At 50.5% G+C, this 15,442-nt stretch overlaps 1 protein-coding gene across 1 annotated transcript; it reads right to left on the bottom strand.

Moving 5' to 3' along the window:
- Positions 1 to 266: 266 nt before the first annotated feature.
- LOC125404284 (diamine oxidase [copper-containing]-like) lies at positions 267 to 13,962 on the bottom strand. Its single transcript, XM_085691340.2, has 5 exons — positions 11,478 to 13,962; positions 10,460 to 10,745; positions 10,034 to 10,166; positions 9,632 to 9,795; positions 267 to 501 (listed from the first exon to the last, which is right to left on the bottom strand). Exons 1-5 carry the CDS (start codon positions 13,960 to 13,962, stop codon positions 267 to 269), a joined length of 3,303 nt encoding a protein of 1,100 aa, XP_085547466.2.
- Between the last annotated feature and the right edge of the window lie 1,480 nt (positions 13,963 to 15,442).

Genomic DNA, 15,442 nt, shown 5'->3' with positions numbered 1-15,442 from the left:
ACTGTTGTGCTAGGGGATGGCATTCAGGAATGTAGCTCTGGGGGAACAATGGATGCCAACGGCTGACTCATGATGGGTGCTGCACAAGCGGCAGCCTGTGCCCATGTTTATGACTTGCGTGCCTTCGGGTGTATGTGTGTCCTTCCTACGGTGCCATCGCCTCTTGCACACTGTATATCAGGCACTTGTTCTCAGAGTGCATGTTCAAGATGTGCAGCCCAGAAAAGGCTCAGAGCTCACAGCTGGAAGGGGGAGCTCCAGCCTTGTTAGGGCACAGTGTTGCCTTCCAGAGATCTGGAGGCAGTAATGGCTAGGGAAGCCCCTGAGGCCATGTAAGAAGGGAAGAGTGTTGGCCCCATTGTGTTCTTGGGCAGTGAGTCCCGGAGGGCCACCAGGTCCGCTTCTCCATCTGCATATTTCTGAGCCAGTTCCTCTGGGCTGCTGTAGAACTTCCCGTTATACCAGAACTGCTCCTCTCTCCAGTCCTGGACATCTGTGCTCCTGTGATCCACAAGGCTCTCCAGCCCCGTGGGGTTAAGAAAAATGGCCTTCCACATAGCATGAAAAGATGAATCAGCTATAGTGTTGGCTAGGCTATAGAAACATTCCAGCTAGTGAGTCAGGGAGATGCTTTCCCTCTTTCCTATCTGGGAGACAGCATAGCCAGGGTATTTACCTCCTAATTCTGATCCAAGCTACCAGGAAACCGTCGTCTACACACCAGGGCAGGGATGCTGGCTATCTCGGTGGTGTCTCCCCACCCTCCTTTGTACCTGCCAGGCTTTGCTGTGCAATGAGTTCCCTGATGCCCTGGGCTCTTGGGTACATCCTGGCTGCTGTCACACTCACCAGGCCTGATTTTTCCTGACACACAGGGCCTCAACAGGAAACCGTTTCATATTTCATTTCTCTGTAGAGGGACTTCCTTGCACTTGTACCTGGGGCCTAAAGCCTCTTTGCAACAGTGACATTTTACTCAAGGGTCCCTCCGGTGTCCAGCTCTACATCTTAGCTTAGGTGAGGGTGAGATCCAGAGACTTGACTTATGGCTTGGACTACAAATGAGTGGGAAGATTCTCAGAGGACTTACTGTCTCATAGGTAATTAGTTGCCCAGAATAGAAAGAAGTCCTTGGGCAAAGGCTGATCTGGTATGCTGTCTCCACGTTCCAGACCCCCACATGGACTCTCAAGCTTATTTTGACTTCATGATGGCTCACTAGGGGGACTTTCCCCTGCTGGTCCTGTCTTGCTCCTCAGGCCTTGGGACACACATGACCCTGTACTCTCACAGTCTAGCCTGGCAGGAGTAGGTGACACAAGGCTCTGGGTGAACCTAGAGCCAGCAGGAGACATGAGATGAACGCTGGTCTGCTATTTTATTTTGCCTAGTCTTTTTTTTTTTAAATATAACTTTTCTCTCTTTCTTTCTTTCTTTCTTTCTTTCTTTCTTTCTTTCTTTCTTTCTTTCTTTCTTTCTTTCTTTCTTTGTGTTAGTGTGTGGATCCAAATGTATGTGGGTGTCAGATGATAACCTAAGGTATTATTTCTCTGGGACATTTACCTTCTTCCCTTAATTTTGCTTTGAATCAGGGTCCTCAGTAGTCCATGCTGGACTCAAACGTGCTGTGTTATTGACAATGGCCTTGAAGTTCTGATCCCCCCGCCTCTGCCTCCATAGTGTTGGGTTACCAAGGGCACATTGGTCTGTCACAAAGGACTTTTTCTTTTTCCCATTCTGATACAGGGTCTAATATTGGTTTAGAACTTGACAAGTAAGCTAGGAGCCTCGTCTCTGCCACTCAGCTCTGGGGCGGCCAGGATCAGCTCACTTTCCCTGTGAGTTCTGGGGACCAAGTTTACATCCTCAGGTTTCCAAGGCCAGTACTTGCACAACTGACCTCTGTCTGTCTCAAGAGTTTATTTTTAGAAGTGTTTTTATAGCTGGGTGGTGGTGGGACACGTCTTTAAACCCAGCACTCAGGGAGGCAGAGGCAGGAGGATCTCTGTGAGTTTGAAGTCAGCCTGGTCTACAGAGTGAATTCCAGGACAGCTAGAGATACACAGAGAAACCCTGTCTCTAAAAGAACAAAGAAAAGAAGTGTTTTTATATTGGCACATATGTATCATGACTTCCTTTACTGCTTTTGTAAAAAAATGAAACTCGGGAGTTAAATATTAGGAAAATAAAACTGAGAGATCCTGAAAGATGGAAAAAAAATCACCTGCTCTCTTCTCCTCCACCCTGAGAAAAGACTGCTTCTCACTGGTCCTTCCTTCTTCCTCCTCTGTGTGTCTTTCTAGCTTCCTCTTAGGCTACCAGAAAACTCTGTAGTCTACGCCAGCCAGCTTAGTGCAGACTCTGCCCTTCGAACCAAGGTCTGACTTCTTTGGCAGTCTCGGAATGGCAACACGAACAAATCTCCCACAGTACATATTCATTATACATAATAATGGGTTTCACACGGGGTTTTCATAGATGCATATAATACCTTTTGATCACTGTGGATTCACCTACAGATTCTCTTACTGCATTTCTACTTCCAATACACTCCCCCCACCCTAACTAGCCCACTTTCTGCCTCCACATCTTCCTTGTTCTTTTTTGGTGCAAATGAAGAGGTGAGCTTAGACATGTATAGCGAGGGCAGAGGCCAATGCTGTGTGCCTTTCTTACTCACTGAATATGGAGCTCACTGATCCATTCTGCTGGACTGGCTGGATCCCCCTGTCTCCACCTGTTCTGGAGCCCAGTGTTGGAGTTACAGACATGGGCCACAGTGTTGAACCTCACATGGTTGTTAAGGATCTGAACTCAGATCCTTTGCTTCCTGTACAACTGAAGCCTTGTTCCAGCTCCAGTTCTGTAGTTCTTCAGGGTTGTGTCCCTAATGGAGGCACGAGGCACCAGTTTCCTTTTGAGCTTTTGAAAGGTACCTATGTGCCCTCTACATTCAATTCCTGAAAAAATAATCTTTAATCTCTTTTTATTCTTTTTAAAAAAGTGATTGATTTTATTTTTAAATTGTGTATGTGTGTGTTTGTGTGTATGTGCATGTAAGTGCAGTGACTGCAGAGGCCAGAAGAGGGTGCTGGATCCCTTGGAGCTGGAGTTACAGGCAGTTGTGAGCTGCCCAGTGTGGGTCACTGGTTCAGGTCCTTTGCCAGAGCAGCCAAGTGTTCTTATGCCTGAACCATCTCTCCAGCTCCTTCTCTTGTTCTTACACAAGAGTCAGAGCACTATCCATGCTATTGTCTGTCATTTTCTTCTTTTTAGTAGGCTCTTCAGGTTTCCCTACAGTCCATAGACTGTCCTCACTCACACAACATATTCCATCACTCTGCACCACTGTGCAGCTGTGCCTTCATTTATCCAACCCCTCTTCCCTGCAGGTGGAAAGCTGCCTGTCTGCAGACTTTTGTTGCTACAGACGGTACTGCTGTGCAGCACACACACATTTTCCTGTTTTTGTGGAAAGTTCTTGGAGGTAAATTGGAGATGACAGAACAGTGGCCAGCTGAGGAGAGTGTTGGTAATTTTGGTAGATACACCATAGCAGCTCCCTTTTCCATGGCCATCATTGAGGTGGACATTCGCCTGTAGGCTCCGCAAGAGGGAGCTGAAAGATCCAGATAGTCAACAGCTCATCGGATGGAGAATTCAGTGGGTTTCCTTTGCCCTGCTCATGGAGATATCTTTGAGGGACACTAGAAAACCATGATGGAGCCCATGGACACTCCACTTGGATATGCGGCTCACAGATGCTCTGTCTCTAAGAAACAGCATAGTGGAAGCTGAAGGATTTATTGCCTGCCTTTGTTGGAGTCTGGGGTTATTAGGCAGGATCCGGGACCAAGCTCTTTCCACAGGACTGGAGGTCTCATTGGAGCTGAAAAGAGGGAGCATCAGGCCGATTCTGTTTTCAGGGATCTATTGCCTGATGTAGTTGTAGCCAGTATATCTGGATGTCTCTTGATGCCATGGAGGATGTCAAGTGACTGAAACAGGAAGCCCATGGAGTTTCCAGGTGTAGCCGTGTTGGAGACATCCTTAGAATTCAGGATGTGGAGGAAGCCCACTGTTACCGAGATCATCAAATCTTACAGAAGAGACACAGACGTCACCAGGCAAGTAATACTGAATACTAGCTACCTGAGGACACGCTGCTGTGGGACATTTTTAGGTGTGCCTATAAACTTCCTGAGATGGCCTCAGTTGTTTAAAAGAGGTAGGTCCATGTGTTACAACCTTTGAACATTCTCTCCACTCAGCCAGTCACAATCCTGGGGCCTGTCCAGGTATGGGCTAGTGAGGAGGACAGCGTGGGCAGGAGTACAGGGTGTGAAGCCCATCATTAAGGCTTTCATTGTTCTGATGAAGTCCTTGAGGACCCCAGGGATCCCAGGGGTTGTCCTGGTTGTAGAGGCTACTTCTACAGTGCTCAGATTCCTAACGCTTGGATGATTGTCAGGGATACCTGAAGTCAGAGTGGCTGCAAATGAATTCCTCCCAGGGAACATTCTCAAGGCCCAGGGTCAGGAATTTGTTGTGCCCCACAAGGACCGTTTATCTTCCAGTGTCTGTAAGACCCTCTGTTGCATGTGAGGGTCAGGAGACCGGTGTGAATGTCTCTGCTCCCATCCCTACCCTAAGCATCCAGATACATAGATACACACACACACACACACACACACACACGCACACGCGCACGCGCACGCGCACGCACACGCACACACACGCACACACACGCACACACACGCACACACACACACACACCACGGCCTTAAGAACAGAAGCAAAGATGACGTAAAGCAGTGACCAAAGCTCCAGCCTCCGTTGCCAGCCTCCCTGGGTCTCCTCACTTGGCCCAGGTGGGGACAACAACTGCTTCGTTTATGAAGTGGATTTGTAGTGAGTAGCTGCACCTGTGGCCCCAGGTTTTCTTTAAGGGACTTTTAAAAAGCAGAAATTGGTGCAGTTTCTGTTTGAAGCAGAAGGCTTCCTGCCGCTCCAGAGAGCGCTCTGTGGGTGGGGACCAGGTGGTGCCTCAAGTGCCAGAGTTTGGCGATGTCTCCAAGGGTCTGGGAGCTTTTCTTGGTGCCAGGGGGTGTGGGGGCCACCAAGGCTTTCGTAGACCGTGGAGTTCTATTCAAGGGTCTCTGGCTGCAGTCCTCACTCCAGTAGGCTCGGGTGAGACTCAGTCTTGGCTTCTGACTTGGGGCTGTGAGTGAGTGGAAGGCTCCCACAGGACCTGCTGTTCTGTTTGTTTTTTAGCTGATTAGAAAACTGTCTCCTGCTGAGAGAGAGGCACAGAGAGGGGCCCAGATGTCTACATTGCTGGGTGCCTTCCACTATCGGGGGGGGGGGAATAGGGGCTGGAGTCTGGGTGAATTTAACCTCAGATGAGTGGCGGGGAAAGACGTAGGCAAGGGAAACGCATCAGGCATGCCAGCAAGGAACTGGGCCACAGAACCTAAACGTTTGTGTTTTCTGTTTGAAAATGTGTTTCCTCGTTGACCATATGCTTTTCCTAAGGGTCTGGAAACACATGCTGTGTGTACGTGAGAGGTCCAAATCTTCTGGAAGATTCTTCCTTCCAGATAAGCTTTCGCACTTAACTCTCTATGCCAAGTTTTACACTGTCTCTTTTCAAAATTAGCTAAAACCCTACCCTATCAAGGAACTCCCTGTGTTGACCTTGGACCTGACTCTGTCCACGACCCACTCCCTGCTCCTCAGATCTTAGGTATTTAGTCTGCAGAGAATGGAATATCCTGTCTGTGGAAGTGAAAGGTATGTGCTGCACCTGTCCCATCGCCTGTGAGCCGCTGGGCTGCTAGGAGCCTCAGCATCCCGTCCTCCTGTCTGCTGGGAGCCTCAGCATCCCATCCTCCTGTCTGCTGGGAGCCTCAGCATCCTGTCCTCCTGTCTGCTGGGAGCCTCAGCATCCCATCCTCCTCAGCATCCCATCCTCCTGTCTGCTGGTAGCCTCAGCATCCTGTCCTCACGTCTGCTAGCGCTGGTGGTCTTTGTCAAGACTTATTTGGGGGCTTCTTGCACTCTCCTGGCCCCCTACCTGAGGATCGTTATGGTTGTTTGTCTCCATGGACATCACATGCTCCAGGAACTCCTCTCTTCTCTCATCTTGCAGCTCTGCTCACCTTGCCTTGCTCTGTTATTGATCAAAAAATCACAATGCTCCATGCTTTCAGGGTTCGTCTTGGCAGGAGTAGGTGAGACAAGGGGCCTGGGTAAATCCAAAGTCAGGAGGACAGCGCGAAGAGCATCAGCTGTAGTTAAATTTGGTCGTACTGGTTGCTCTTAGAAAAATTTTATAAACTGGATTTCACCCCCCCCCCCACTAGTGTGTGCATGTATATGTGTATATGTATGTGTATACTGCTGTACATTCACTGTTATACACACATGTGTGAAGGTCAGGAGACAAAGGATTTGATCTCCAGGCACCGTCCACTCCCCACTCCCCTTATTTTTGTTCCTTTTATTTACTTTCTTTTATTCATTTATTTATTTTTTTGTAGACCGTATCATGTGGGCCAGGTTGGGATCTAATTTAGCTGTGTGCTTTTCGCCTGCTTTCCCCAGTTCTGGGACTATAGATAAATACCACCACACTATACTTTTCTTTATTTCCGTTTGGAGTAGGATCTCTTGGCCTAGAGGTTGACAGGCCTGCCGGGTGGCTCGGGTGCTCCAGGTACCTGTGTGTGTGCCTGGCTCCCCAGGTCGGATTACAAGTGTGAGCCACCACACCCTCTGCGGTCCTCTGGGCTCTGGCTATTAGGGTGCTGTCCTTATTTGCAAGGATGTCACTTAATTCAACTGTCCTATCTCTAGACTTCATGTAAAATATTTTCATGAGAAAATATTAATTATATATAATTTGTGCTGCTATCTTTATGTATGGACGCAGCGCGGGCTCCCACCTTACCCTCTCTTTCAAAGGACTTGACTCGCTTTCTTCTTCCCAGCTAGGCCCTTCCTACTTTCATGCCTCTTTCTTTCCTTCTTTTTATCCTTTCTGTTAATCCAATGGTTTCATTAGTGTGGCCTTGACAATGGGTGAGGCTTTGTGCACACGAACGTGGGTGACTTGCCAGGGGCTATACCACTGAGGCCAATGAGCCACCCCTGTCCATGACAAGGTGTTGCTGGGCCTAATCTTGTACAGACCCAGACTTCATCTGTGGCTGTTGTTCTAGGTTTGTGGTCACACTGAGGAGGAGGTGTAGAGCATCACCCTCATCCCTTCCCCACTCCTTATGCATCTCCCCCTCTAAGCATCCATTCTGTGGTTTGTGTGCCACAAATGCTGAGCCACAGAGACGCTCCATTCCTACCCAGAGTCCATGGCATATTCAGTCCAGAGTTCCTGCTTGCCGTGCGCACAGAGGATCAGGCACACAGAGGTGTGTGACAGGCACACACTCGCCGTGCCCTCAGAGGATCAGGCACACAGAGGTGTGTGACAGGCACCCACTTGCCGTGCCCTCAGAGGATCAGGCACACAGAGGTGTGTGACAGGCACCCACTATTGCAATGCCAGGGAGTGTTCTCACGGGGCCTCAATTCTCCAAGTTCTCCTCACTCCTCCCTGCCTGGAGTTTGGTCTCTACCTCCCACTGATGTTTGCTGTCTTTCCAGAAGGGGGCTGGCACCTACATCGGGCAGCATGCATTTCCAATGTTTTCCTATTCTTTATAGCTAGCTTCCTGCTTTCCAATCTCTTCTCCCCAGATGTCTTTCTTCTTTGTCCAGAAGGAAGGAGAGGAAGAGGTTGAGAACAGTATCTTCCAAAATAACATGGGTAGGCACAGGGAAAGACACAATGGCAATGGGACCACCACTGACCCTCCTTACTGTAGGCAGGAGGCATACCTACCCCCCTCCCCCAATACACTTATTTACAGTGCCGTCCTCTGTCCCCACTGGCCTGGGTTCTTGCTTTCGTGGTCTCTGCATCTTCTGTTCTCTTGTCCCTTGCATCATACCGGGTCCCTTTCCTCCCACCCCTCCCTGTCAGACTTTTTAGTGCCCCCTTGGTTATACAGTGAGCTCTGCTCTGTCTGCCTCTGCTTCATTCCGCAGGCGCCACTGAATGCTGTTGTACACACAGTACAGGCAGATAGCGAGGGAATGACAGGACAAGCAGAAGGGGCTCTCACTTCTTTCATCTTTTCGTTTGTGTGTGCTATATATGTGCGTTTGTGTATCTTACACGTGAGGCAGTGTGTTCTTTGACGTATGTGCCTCGGGGTGCCAAGCAGCAGTCAATATTATGTGTCTTGTTCTCCACTTTATTTTTTGAAGCAGGATTTCTCCCTGAACTCAAGTTCATTGGATTCTTCTAGGGTGGCTGGCCGTCAAGCTCCAGAGACCTCCTGTCTTTGACACACCTAAAAGCAGTGCTGGGTTGCAGACGTGGGCCATGCACCCCCCTTTCTATGTGTGCTGGACATCTGGACTCTGGTCCTCATGCTTGAGTGCCAGCGCATTACCTACTGAGCCTCTGTCCCATCTCCAGCCCTGCAGCTCTTTAGGGCTGTGTTTCTAAAGGAGGCACGGGGAATAATCTGTTTCCTTGCCCCTTTCCACTCTTCATGAGCTCCTGTATGTATGTCATCTACCTTTCAGTCCTGAAAAAGTGAATTTTAGTCTCCTTCCATCCTTACACGTATATGTATGTATTAAATATATATATATATGTGTGTGTGTATACACACATATCTACATCTACCTCTTTCACACTCTACACGTTAGTCTCCGTCTTCCGTTGCTACTTGTTATGTCCTGTAGGGTTCTCTTGTAGTCCACAGACTGGAAGACTCATGAACTCTTGCACAGTGGGGTGGTGCCCTAGTTTATTGAACTATTCTTCACTACAGATGGAAAGTCAGTATCTCCAGCGTACAGGCGGCGGCACAGTGAATCAGCACACACACTGGGGATGCGTCAGAGATGCTAGAAGAGAGATGCTAGAGTCAGAGATGTGGGTGATTCTCTTAGATTTCCTGGTAGCGGCTCCCTTCTGCATATCCATCATTGAGGTGGGACAATTCCCCTAAAGCAGTGGTTCTCAATCTGTGGGCCAGGACCCCTTCGGGGAGGGTCACATATTAGATATCCTGCCTATCAGGAACTTACATTAAAATTCATAACAGTAACAGAACTATAGTTATGAAGTAGCAAAAAAAATAATTTTATGGTTGGGAGTCACCACAACATGAAGACTATATTAAAGGGTCACAGTGTTAGGACAGTTGGGAAGCACTGCCCTAAAGCCTCCCTGAGAGGGATCAGAAAGCTGCAGACACTGAAAACTCACCTGAAAGAAATCCGAATCTCCCTGGGCTTTCTTTGCCCTGCTCGTGGTGGTCTTTTGGGGTACAGTAGGGACGTATGATGAGACCTATAGCTACCCATCTGAGCATGTGAGCCTGCCCTTTCCCTGCGTCTAAGAGGCAGCATACAATGATATGAAGTAAAGGATTTGCTGTTTGTCTCTGTGGGGCTCTGGAAATATTTGGCAGGAGCCAGGCCAGAGACTTCACCCAAGATTGTGTGTCTATGGAGGCACAGAGTGGGTCTTTCCAAGGATCTAGTGCCTAACGTAGTTGTGACTTTTGTACCTGGATATCGCTGGAAGCCGTGGAAGAAATCAAATGGCTGGAGCAAGAATCCTGCAGAGTTCCCTGGTACAGCCATGTTGAGGGCATCCTCAGTTTGGAGGTTGTGTGGAGGCTGTGTGGCTACTGTCACCCAGGCCACCAAGTCCTATGGCAGAAACATGGGCCTCAGTTGGCAGGGCAGTGCTGAATACTGACTGCCCAAGGATTCTTGGTCTATAAACTTCCCAAGATTTTTCCCAGCCCCATTTAAAAAGAGGTGGGCCCATCTGTCCTGACCTCTGAACCTGCCCTCCACCCAGCAGCCACAATCCTGGGACTAGGGAAAGCTCCAGTCATTGATGAGTGACAAGACCAGAGGTGGGCGAAGGGGACTGGATCAGTACCTTGTCTTCAATGTTTTCGTTATTGTGAATGAAGTCCTCAAAGACCATAGGGTAAGCCCAATGGTGGTTCTGGTTGTAAAGGCTACTGTGGAACCGCTCAGATTCCTGGTACTTGGTCACTGCCAGCTGGTACCTGCAGGCAGAGAAGAATCCAAGGAACACCAGAATTAGGGTCTGCTTCTGATTCGCTCCATAGAAATGCCCTCAGAGCCAAGGATAGAGAAACTAGTGACTGTCTCCTAGGAATCCGAGAGACTGGCCATCCCCACCTGTCAGTCAGGATTCCTGTGAGCTCCCCTCCCTCAGGGCATTAGGGGGCAGAGCCAGAGGCCAACACAAACATGGCCTCGTGGTTGAGTCTGATGATACACTCAGTCACTGAGGGAGTTCCTGGCCTTCCTCACCAGTTTGTCTGAGACCCCTCACCTGGGCCACGCGAAAGCTGGTGAGTTCTGCCAGCCTGGGGGCAGCTGCTGCTCAGCCATGGAGGGGATATGCAGGCGGTAGCTGCGACTGTGACCCAACACTCTTTTCCCAGCGTTGCTAAAAAGCAGGTACTTGGGCAGAGTCTGCCTGAAGTGGAAGGCTGCCTGGCGCTCCCAGGAGTACTGAGTCTTGTCGAGTATGGGTTTGACCTGCTGGCTTCTCTGGCTCCAGGGATTGGTGATGTTTTCCAGTCTCATCTTCAGGGTCTGGAAGCTGTTCTTGGTGCCTGCATTGTGAAAGGCGGGAGAGAGTCAAGGGCTGGGATAGAAGCCTCCTCTTTCTTACATGCTCCCCCTGCTAATCCACATCCACAGCAGCCCATAGGAAGAAGGGGCACTGGGGGCAGGCACTGGGATACACTATAGGAAGAAGGGAGGCCAAGCCCCCTCATAACAGATGAGCTGGGGACAGCTCCAGGGCCAGTCATGGCCGCTGTGTCCGAAGGGTGACCTTAGCCTGTTTTCTAGAGCTCCGGTCTGCTTCCTGTGGTCTTAACCTTGTAGACACGGTAGCCTATGTCTTTCAGGCCTGAGGACTGTTGGTATACTCTGGGACGGAGGGCAAGTAGGCCTGAGAGGGTGGCATCTACCCATCTGGTCCTGGTAACCGTCTTGGAGACATTATTCTGATATAGGATTTGATGTCAAGCATCATAGCTACGCCATGCCTCTCTGGTGACATCATTTACCCGAGCCACACTGAACAACCAGATGGCATTATAGTCATGTCTTAGTGCTGGGAAGTAGCATTTCTTACCCTTCATGGTACGTCTTCCCCCAATACTGTATACCATTCCACTCAGACCCAACAAGGGGAACCCACACCCCAAATTTAGGGGTACAGCCGTGTCTCTTTATGTGTGTAGACTTATTTTGTACTATAGAGCTGTATCCCAATCTCTTGTTATGAAGCTATTGGAAATATGAAGTACCTGGGTGGGTCTGGCCTCAAGTCCTACCTGCCACATCCAGGTCAATGCGGTAATGTGCTAGGTGGGAGTGGACATTCCCAAGTGAATGGGCGTACAGGTGACTGCTGTAGACCAGCCCTTCTGAGGTGTGGAAAGTGGCATGAATGTAGCCAGTGGCATGCATCTTGCCCTCCATTACGCCATTGGGGTGGAAGATGAAGTCCCAGATGTAATCATGACTGTGGATTGTCGATGTTGTCCTTAGAACCAGCATAGGCCCATTCAGCCTGGCAGAGGAACTGAAGCTATATCTAAAGTTGGAGTTAAAGTGCTGCCCAAGGGGAGCTCCCGTGGGCATCTCAAAGATACAGAGGGCTCGTTGATAGAGGACAGGGCCGTCACTGTCATAGTAGTGGATGGCGTCCAGGAAGGTGGCTGTGTCGGGACAGTCAATGCCTGGAGTTAACTGGCGAGTGATGCCTCCTAGGCCCCAGCCCACGTCTATGTACTTGGTCTCCCTGCCTTCGGCTGTTTGTCCTCTATACAGTGCCATAACCTCTCGGACGCCAATTTCATAGGCAATGCGCTCGCCCCCGAAGTACACATTAAAGAGTTGAAGCCCATAAGAGGAGTGCAGCTTGAAGAAGAACCTCCAGTCCCCATAGAGCACAGTGTTGTGTTTTAGGCTATATTGGGGAACACTGGACTGGAACACTCGAGGGACACCCTTGCTGGTGGGCACAGGGAACTCAGCAATGGACTGGAACATTTGAGGGCCACCCTTGATGGTGCGCACGGGAAACTCAGCACTGGACTGGAACACACTAGGATCACCCTTGCTGATAGGCATGGGGAATTCAGCTCTGGTCTGGAACACTCGAGGGCCACCCTTGCTGGTGGGGAATTCATCTCTGGGCTGGAACACTCGAGGGCCACCCTTGCTGGTGGGCATGGGGAACTCAGCACTGGACTGGAACACACGAGGGCCACCCTTGCTGGTGGGGAATTCATCTCTGGGCTGGAACACTCGAGGGCCACCCTTGCTGGTGGGCACGGGGAACTCAGCACTGGACTGGAACACACGAGGGCCACCCTTGCTGGTGGGGAATTCATCTCTGGGCTGGAACACTCGAGGGCCACCCTTGCTGGTGGGCACGGGGAACTCAGCACTGGACTGGAACACACGAGGGCCACCCTTGCTGGTGGGGGATTCAGCACTGGACTGGAACACACGAGGGCCACCCTTGCTGGTGGGGAACTCAGCTCTGGGCTGGAACACACGAGGGCCACCCTTGCTGGTGGGGAATTCATCTCTGGGCTGGAACACTCGAGAGCCACCCTTGCTGGTGTGCACGGGGAATTCAGCACTGGGCTGGAACACACGAGGGCCACCTTTGCTGGTGGGGAATTCAGCACTGGGCTGGAACACTCGGGGGCCACCTTTGCTGATGGGCATGGGGAACTCAGCACTGGACTGGAACACACGAGGGCCACCCTTGCTGGTGGGGGATTCAGCACTGGGCTGGAACACTCGAGGGCCACCCTTGCTGGTGGGATATTCAGCACTGGGCTGGAACACTCGGGGGCCACCTTTGCTGTTGGGCATGGGGAACTCAGCACTGGGCTGGAACACTCGGGGGCCACCTTTGCTGATGGGCATGGGGAACTCAGAACTGGGCCTGTTGGTTGAGAGCTGTGCTGACTCTTGTGTAATCTTGGACAATGGATCCTCAAGATCCACTGTGTCCACTTCTCCATCTGCATATTTCTGAGCCAGTTCCTCTGGGCTGCTGTAGAACTTGCCATTATACCAGAGCTGCTTCACTCTCCAGTCCTGGATGTCTGTGCTCCCGTGATCCAAAAGAATCTCTAGCCCCGTGGGCTGCAGGAAGTAGCCATTCACCAAGCGTTGCAAGAGAAACCAGCTACGGCGCTTTCTGAATGTCATAGCACGAGGGGCAACATTGGTGAAGGTCAGACAACCGCCGTCACAGTCATGTAATGTGAAGCCAGTGGTATCAAAGAAGAACTCTTGTAAAGGCTTGGTGGCTATCTTCAGAGTATGGAGGAGGAGGGCAGACTCTACTTTGGACATGGGTCTAGATGCCCAAGATAGCTCCTGGCCTCCCCTGCGGCTCAATTTTCGCATGTACATGGGCTGTTCAACTGGCCCCACAGCATACTCTGTGACATTGGGATACTCCTGGGCGCCAAAGTAGATGAGGACACGGGCTTCCCGTAAAGGAGGAATGGCTCCATTATCTAAGAAATCCAGTACCTCATACTTCTTGGGCATCAGCATCTCAATGAGGAATACAGAGTTCTTGGCCAAAGTCAGTACCTTGGATGACTGCAGCTCCAACTCCCTCCTGCTCCTCAGGAAGCTGTGCACGCCCTCCAGTTCCTGAGCACTCAAGTCCCATAACACCCGGGGCTTGGGATTCTGTGCCCACCTGGAATGCCATGCCATGGACATCTGTACCAAGATGGTAGTCATCCAGACCAGAGCCAAGCTCCTTCCTAGCAGGTTCATGGCAGAAACACAGCAGAGGAGAGAGCTCCTAGGTATTGCCCACGCAGAGCTAAGGCCTCAGAGTACCTCGTTCTTAGGTGAACTTCTTCCCTTTATCCGGATGAAGCCAGCGCTGTTCTCAGTGCGGTCCAGGCCTCTCTTTGTGCATATAGCTGTTTCCTCTCTCATTTTTAAGTCTCTTATACTCCCTCTTATCGAGATAATGCTCTCCTATCGGCGCTGTCTCTGTGGGGTTGCGTTTATCAGCCAGGGACACAGTGAGCCACAGCGGCAGAGTCTTGGTCCTCACTGGCTACAAAGTACTTCTGTCCTGGAAGGGTCTCCAATTGTGCTGACAGCAAAACTGCCCTTTTAAAACAAATTTCCTTTCAATCGGGATGCATTTTGAAATTCAGTGTGGCTATTCGGAGTGCAGGTTCTGGGCTCTACCTGCCTGGGATCAAGTCCTGGACAACCACAACACAGAGCTACTATGTGACCGTGGCCATTTTGTTCAAATCTCTGGGCTTCCATTGTCTTCAGTTGTGAAGTGGAAGTGATAGCCGCAGCATACACGTCCCTAAGGCTGTGGAGAGAAAGAGGATAGTAAGTGTGAGTGTGTGGAGCAGCACCAGCCTTCCGGAACACACGGCATGTTGGCCATGCTTCTCTTTAAAGGGAAGCCTGATGATAGTCTGGACCTCATGACTGGAGGTTCTGAGCCCTGTACACTGGCTGGGCTGAGTCTAGGCTGTGACGCAAGGATAGGGAGAGTTCTGCCCTGCTCAGCTTTCCCTGTTCTCATGGTGGGGTAGTCAAGGCTATTTGTCCTGGGATTACCCAGGTCAGCCCAGGTACTAAGTCAGGGTGTGCCTTCCTCCCCTTCCATCAGGGAAGACGTGGATAGAGTTTTTACTATTCGACAAAGTCCCCCAAACAACGGGGATCTACTTTGTGTGTGCAGAGTGAAGGATGTCTTGCCGTGCTGGCTGTCATGCCATTCCTTGTCCTTGTGGTTGAGGTGGGCTGTCCAGTCATGCTGTATGTAGAACGCATGGAGCCTTTGCCTCTTGTGTGCATGCGGTTACTGCTACCAGCCCTGGTTTTTCCAGCTTCTAACCTGATTTGGATGCTGCTGAGCCCCCAGGAAACTTTTTCGTGTATACCTATCTACACAGAAGTGACCTCAACCTGTCCTTGACTCCACATGACTTTTTCTGACCATGCAACCCTACTCAGTGGTTCCTCTGGGTCTCTGGTTGTATCCCCTTTCCTGCAGGCTTGTGAAGCCCAGAGGCCTGGGCTATGGCTTGGTCCTCAGGGCAGATGGAAGGATTCTGGAAGATCCTTGCTGTCACAGGTTAACTGCCTTTAGTTTCTTCAATTGACAGATATCTGGAGAAAGCTCTCTCTTCTGTTGAGACAGAGACACAGAAAGAAGTTCAGAGTTCCATGCTGCTGTGTGTTCTCCATCAGCATGGGGCACAGGGGTGGCCACTTG

The sequence above is a fragment of the Myodes glareolus genome, chromosome 6 (assembly GCF_982192425.1).
Source record: "Myodes glareolus chromosome 6, mMyoGla1.1, whole genome shotgun sequence".
NCBI lineage: Eukaryota > Metazoa > Chordata > Mammalia > Rodentia > Cricetidae > Myodes > Myodes glareolus.
The sequence above is the reverse complement of the archived record's forward strand: the minus strand, read 5'-3'. Positions and strand labels throughout refer to the sequence as shown.